Below are 7538 nucleotides of genomic sequence, written 5' to 3'. Positions count from 1 at the left end.
GACATCGGTGGTGATAGTGTAACCCTTATTTCTAGTTCTAAAGCAGGTTATTATGGATTCCAGCTATAGAAAAAGAAAAGTATTTGGTTTAGTCAATAAACCAATCAATAGGAGAATTCTATACAGTACTGTATAGTATAGTTTGACATTAAACAATAACAGTACTGTGGAGTGTGATGTTAAACAATAACAGTACTGTGGAGTGTGATGTTAAACAATAACAGTACTGTATAGTTTGACATTAAACAATAACAGTATTGTAGAGTCCGACTTTAAACAATAACAGTACTGTATAGTTTGACATTAAACAATAACAGTACTGTATAGTTTGACATTAAACAATAACAGTACTGTATAGTTTGACATTAAACAATAACAGTCCTGTAGAGTCCGACATTAGAGTTTGATGTTAAAGAATTACAGTACTGTGGAGTTTGATGTTAAAGAATTACAGTACTGTAGAGTTTGATGTTAAACAATAACAGTACTGTGGAGTGTGATGTTAAACAATAACAGTACTGTAGAGTTTGATGTTAAACAATAACAGTACTGTGGAGTTTGATGTTAAACAATAACAGTACTGTGGAGTTTGATGTTAAACAATAACAGTACTGTGGAGTGTGATGTTAAACAAAAACAGTACTGTGGAGTGTGATGTTAAACAATAACAGTACTGTGGAGTGTGATGTTAAACAATAACAGTACTGTGGAGTGTGATGTTAAACAATAACAGTACTGCGGAGTATGATGTTAAACAATAACAGTACTGTGGAGTGTGATGTTAAACAATAACAGTACTGTAGAGTTTGATGTTAAACAATAACAGTACTGTAGAGTCCGACTTTAAACAATAACAGTACTGTAGAGTTTGATGTTAAACAGTACTGTAGAGTTTGATGTTAAACAATAACAGTACTGCGGAGTATGATGTTAAACAATAACAGTACTGTGGAGTTTGATGTTAAACAATAACAGTACTGTAGAGTTTGATGTTAAACAATAACAGTACTGTAGAGTTTGATGTTAAACAATAACAGTACTGTAGAGTCCGACTTTAAACAATAACAGTACTGTAGAGTTTGATGTTAAACAGTACTGTAGAGTTTGATGTTAAACAATAACAGTACTGCGGAGTATGATGTTAAACAATAACAGTACTGTGGAGTTTGATGTTAAACAATAACAGTACTGTAGAGTTTGATGTTAAACAATAACAGTACTGTAGAGTTTGATGTTAAACAATAACAGTACTGTAGAGTCCGACATTAAATAATAACAGTACTGTGGAGTGTGATGTTAAACAATAACAGTACTGTGGAGTTTGATGTTAAACAATAACAGTACTGTAGAGTTTGATGTTAAACAATAACAGTACTGTAGAGTTTGATGTTAAACAATAACAGTACTGTAGAGTTTGATGTTAAACAATAACAGTACTGTAGAGTTTGATGTTAAAACAATAACAGTACTGTAGAGTCCGACATTAAACAATAACAGTACTGTGGAGTGTGATGTTAAACAATAACAGTACTGTGGAGTTTGATGTTAAACAATAACAGTACTGTAGAGTTTGATGTTAAACAATAACAGTTAAACAATAACAGTACTGTAGAGTTTGATGTTAAACAATAACAGTACTGTAGAGTTTGATGTTAAACAATAACAGTACTGTAGAGTTTGATGTTAAACAATAACAGTATTGTAGAGTCCGACATTAAACAATAACAGTACTGTGGAGTGTGATGTTAAACAATAACAGTACTGTGGAGTTTGATGTTAAACAATAACAGTACTGTGGAGTTTGATGTTAAACAATAACAGTACTGTATAGTTTGACATTAAACAATAACAGTACTGTATAGTTTGACATTAAACAATAACAGTACTGTGGAGTTTGATGTTAAACAATAACAGTACTGTATAGTTTGACATTAAACAATAACAGTACTGTATAGTTTGACATTAAACAATAACAGTACTGTAGAGTCCGACATTAAACAATAACAGTACTGTAGAGTTTGGTGTTAAACAATAACAGTACTGTGGAGTGTGATGTTAAACAATAACAGTACTGTGGAGTGTGATGTTAACAGATCTTGTGAATAGCTATGACAAAGAATCATATAAGAATATTTTACTCTGAACTGTCACTCACAAGAAATATGTCAGAAGACTTAAGACTTTAAGATAATACATTTATTAGATATGAATTTAGAAGTTGAAAATATAAGGTAAAGGTAAATTGAAGAAAATCGTTGTAAATACATTATATTTATTTGTAAAATGAACATCATAAACAGAAGGATATATGTATTTCATAAAATTGTATGGACAGAATATGTGTGAATTTTTCACCAAAAGGACACTTGTTATTTTTTTTGCCTAATATGTATAATATTTGTATGTTTTATATTAAATTTATTATAGATATTTGAAAGAATATTATATATTTGGGCTATAAGACATCCTGCCAGTGGTTATGTTCAGGGTATTAATGATTTAGTTACACCGTTTTTTGTTGTCTTTCTTTCTGAATTTATAGATAATGGTATGTATCAACTTTCAAACTAGCAAGAATTATCCAAAATTGAAATTCATTTTCTACATTGAGAGTTTTATAAAAACAATTGCTGGAATAGGCAGAAAAATGTCCTGTCGTCTGTCAAATAATTCCTCTAAGAGAATGCACATGTTGAAAATCTAATGTTAAAATACCATACTATGTGAAGTCTATTAGAAAGAAAAGAAATATTAGATTAGCCCTTTGATTTGTTGCTAGCCTTTCACACATTATTTGTGACCCCATTTGTTTCACTTTTAAAGAAAAGAAGGCCAATTTCTCCAATTTGTAGAACTCTGTAAAATTTTAGTTGCAGCCTTTATTCTCTGCCTATGCATTTCTAACAAGGACTTTAAACTTCATTTCAAATTCCGGCGTTTTTATCTATTTTATAGATATTGAACTAGAAAACTGTGATTTAAGAGAATTACCAAAGTCTATATTAGATATTATAGAAGCTGATAGTTTCTGGTGTACCTCTAAATTACTGGATGGTATACAGGATAACTATACTTTTGCTCAACCTGGTATCCAGATGAAAGTAAATGCCTTACATGAACTTATCAAACGAATTGATGGTAGGTCCACTGTTCCTCTTACGTGTATTGCAGTTTTAGAATATAGGGAACTAGAGCTTATAAAAATGATACACAAACACCAAGACTGTCAGTTTTGAATCGTTTGAATAACCATAATATGTATGCTTCATTCTTTATAATATGGTTTATATTTATATAACAGAACATATTTTTATGGTATACTACTTTGTATACAAAGTTTTAATTATCATCAAGTGAAATGATTTGTTAAAATGTTGTGTACAATAAAACTAAGCTATAGTATACCATAAAATTGTATTCCGTTATATTATGTGATCTCTTCCCCTTTAATGTTGCTTCAGGATTGTGGGTAACATTTCTTTGACTTTTTATATGCCTACATGAAATGGGGGGCGTATATTGCCGTCACCCATGTCCGTCCATCCGTCCACAATTGCTCGTAAACACTCTACAAGACACAATTCTTGACGGATTTTGACAAAATGTTTGTAATCAACCAAGGATGAACCGTATTGAAAATCTGAAGAATCGAAAAATTTAGTATAAGTTATTGCCCTTGTTCTTGAAAACACGTTCAATTTTTAGCTGGTAAACACATTGGAAGGGACAATTCTTGATGGATTTTAACGAAACTTGGCATGAGTGTTTGTAATCACCCAAGGATGAACCCTATTGAAAATCTGAAGAATCGAAAAATGTTTAGTATAAGTTATTGCCCTTGTTCTTGAAAACGTGTTCAATTTTCAGCTGTAGAAGGCACAATTCTTGATGGATTTTGACGAAACTTGGCATGAGTGTTTGTTATCAACCGAGGATAAGCCCAAAATCAAAGCTGCCCTTGGTCGTATATTACCTTTCCTGGCAAGCTTTCTTTACTCTTTGCCATTAAATATTAAAAATGGCTATGAGATTTAAGTTATTTTTTTATTTATTAGTAATTGTATATTCATATGTTTTCAGCTCCTTTAAATACACATTTAGAAAACCATTGTGTAGAATATCTTCAGTTTTCATTTCGCTGGATGAATAATTTATTAATGAGGGAGATACCATTAAGGTGCACAATAAGACTCTGGGATACCTATCTTGTATGTATAATATTTTATAAAAGTTTCCATATTGGGCATATCATCAAAGTAATCTTTACCATCAGATCATCAAACATAAGCAAATATCAAAAGGACAATTTTTGACATATTGCAGTCTTTAACTTAGATATTAGATAAACACATGCCTTTTTATATGTAAATGTATTGTAAGCACCCGTGTCTGTCAGTCCATGGATTTTGATAAAACTTGATATCTTTGTTGATAGTTCAAAGATACTGTTTCTCCTGAACTTCCCACCAATGTAATTTAACAGATGATGTCCAATTTAAGATTGGGAAATACAAAGTGAATATGAAATAATGTTTGTCCTTTAATATTTTCTTGGTTATATTGAGTTATTCCAATTTTTCAGTCAGAAGTAAATGGTTTTGCAGATTTTCATTTATATGTTTGTGCATCATTTGTTGATTATTTTTCTAAAGATATACAAAGAGAAAAGGACTTTCAGGTTGGTTGTCTACATTTTGTGATATTTTGTCTACACTTGGATTTGAGTGATGTTTCGTCAATATTTTTCATGTTTTTATTGTCCACATTCATGTGATGTTTCACATGATATTTTGTCAATATTTCCCATGATATTTGGACAATAATTCACATGATATTTTGTCAATATTTCACATGATATTTAGTCAATAATTCACATGATATTTTGTCAATATTTCACATGATATTTTGTCAATAATTCACATGATATTTTGTCAATATTTCACATGATATTTTGCCAATATTTCACATGATATTTTGTTAATATTTCTCATGTTTTTTGTCCACATTCATATGATGTTTCAAGTGATATTTCATCAACATTTCACATGTTATTTTATTAATATTTCACATGTTGATTTTTTTTTTGTCAACATTCATGTGATGTTTCATAAATTATGACTTTTTTGATAGTGATATTTAAGTGTGAAGAAAAACATTTATCTTTTCTTCTTTTTCAGGGAATTTTAATGTTTTTACAAAATTTACCAACACATCATTGGAAAGATAAAGATATAAGTGAACTTTTAGCAGAAGCTTTTAAACTAAAATATATGTTTGCAGATGCTCCAAAGCATTTAAATCAGAAGTCTTGATATTAACATGGCAATATTTGTATAGTGTATTATGTATGGGAATGTGATGTTTTTAGTAGTCAATGCAAAGTATGAAGTAAAAAATAGATCTGGAATGTCGCTCAGATTTTGATAGCTGTTGAGGGAATTCAGGTGTTTGTAGTCCCAGGCCTGGAAAATATGGCAAAAAAAAAATATAAAGCTTATACTCCTGGTGCATCTTGTTCAGTACTATTATCATATTTTTGTTCAGAAAAATTAACAATATATGAGTATTAAATGTATAAAAACACCAGAATTACAGCTATAGTAAAGAGAATCAACCAAATTTCCTATTTTACAGCTCTTGTATGTGATAAAAATATTTGTGCCAACTGAGAATTGATACCAAATGTTATTATAAAGAATATATTTACTTGTTCCTTGAATTTTTAGAGGTCAGAACTACTCATTGTTACCTATAGTCTGATATGCATGTAGAAGGCTTTGAAATTATTTCCACACAAAGTGGTACTGATTTAGTTATATTAAAAAATGGCCTGTGTTGACTCATATTGAAATCAAAGTAGGATTTATTATTTTGGAAGTGTTAAGAAAATCATGAAAGATAATTCTTTTAAACGTTTTACATATACGTTAGTGCTCTTGATCTTTTTGTGCTCAAAACTTGTGCTGTTAAAGGGGCCCTCACTTCATAGAGATCACCAGTTGCTTATGGTTGCGAATAAGAATAGCAGTCATAATTTTGTATGCATATGAGTTGTGAGTTGCGTTTGGAACTTGGAGCCGCTTTTCATTATTCACAACCATTTTGGCAACTGGTGTGAAGGCATATTAAAGTTATATTGTGAATGATATCAAGCTTATGATATAAAGTGCAGGATATCATATAAAAAAGATAATAATATTCAATAATTTTATATATTATATGCATGACCTCTGAACCGAGTTAGCATTTAACTTAATTGATCTGATAACATAATATTTCTTTGGTCAGTATAAATATATATTTAAAAATTATGCATAAATGAACATATATTTGCATATTAAACAAGTGGGCAAAGTTATGATGGGCTATTATGAATATTAGACTGTAGTCCATGACTCATCCTAGTGATCATGGACAGTTGGCATCTTCTGTGCTATTCTTGATTGTATAATGAAAATGCAAAGTTAACCATGAAAGTTAAGTTGATAATTGATAATCGTGAGTAAAATACCATCTTCTCAATGTCAAGATATTATGAAATGTTTTAAATCCTTAACATCATTAGGCACTTGCCTTGTATCACAAAATGCAGCGATTTGAATTGAACTAACATGTAAACCTAGCCTATATATAAATTGTTAAATTATTATGAAATATAGGGTATTATATAAGATATCATATACCTTACTGTAAATTAATGTAAATTTATGATAAATACTCTAAATATGGTATTGTAATATATGTAATTAATATATATATATATTCCAAATATGATGGCTTTTTCTTATTACCAGTTACTAAAATTTACCATCGAGGCTAGTCGGATTATTGACCGTTTAAACCCCAGCAAAACACTTGATTAGTCATTCGAAGATTCAAATGCCACGTGAGAGCAGTTCACTCAACCGACGATTTACTTGAAACTTTGGTAGTCAATCGATGACAGTCGTTCACCAATATTTTATCGTTAGTGGGATCAAAAGAAATTGCGTGCCAAGTCAGCAACTGTTTGGAAATAAGGAGGATGTTACCGTCAACCATGTGCATGTCCATCCACCGACATGTCTCGTGAGCACTATAGAAGTTACAGTTTTCATGATTTTGACGAAACTTGGTATGGACATGCAGAACTATTAAAACCTTTACATTGAAAGTGTTTGAATGAACGGTAATCTTGTTATTTCCCTTCATATCGATATCATATCAAAAGCAACTATGTGATTCATTAACAAGACATTTTCAGATTTATAAATCATATTTGCAAGTCGGATTCGGGATGGCATCAACCTATTTAAGGTTTAAGGGGACATTCTATAAGGTGATCTTGTTTACTCAGTGTGTATTGGACTGTCGTCTGCTAGGTGATTTGAGTTCACTTTGAAACTTGGAGGCTGCCCATGGTTGCGAGATCAATCCTGGTATATGTATTGAGATCCCTATAAATAGTATTAAAGGAAGTTTCAACACGTTTAGTCAACTAACCTCATTATTACCTGTGTAATATCATTTCAAAAATGTTATTTACTACAAGTTCCTTG

General features: G+C 30.6%; 1 protein-coding gene across 1 annotated transcript in view; it reads left to right on the top strand.

Annotated features, from left to right (window-relative positions):
* LOTGIDRAFT_142126 (hypothetical protein) overlaps positions 1-5312 on the top strand; it is a gene marked incomplete at both ends in the record, with an annotated part of 8634 nt that extends 3322 nt beyond the window's left edge. The window contains 5 exons of the mRNA XM_009051936.1: positions 2428-2548; positions 2956-3138; positions 4081-4208; positions 4583-4678; positions 5178-5312. Of these exons, the coding sequence (XP_009050184.1) occupies positions 2428-2548; positions 2956-3138; positions 4081-4208; positions 4583-4678; positions 5178-5312 (663 nt within the window). The remainder of the gene's footprint in view (positions 1-2427; positions 2549-2955; positions 3139-4080; positions 4209-4582; positions 4679-5177) is intronic.
* Between the last annotated feature and the right edge of the window lie 2226 nt (positions 5313-7538).

Source organism: Lottia gigantea (genome assembly GCF_000327385.1).
Source record: "Lottia gigantea unplaced genomic scaffold LOTGIsca_175, whole genome shotgun sequence".
Taxonomy (NCBI): Eukaryota; Metazoa; Mollusca; class Gastropoda; family Lottiidae; genus Lottia; species Lottia gigantea.
Note: the sequence above shows the minus strand (reverse complement) of the source record. Positions and strands in the feature narration are given on the sequence as shown.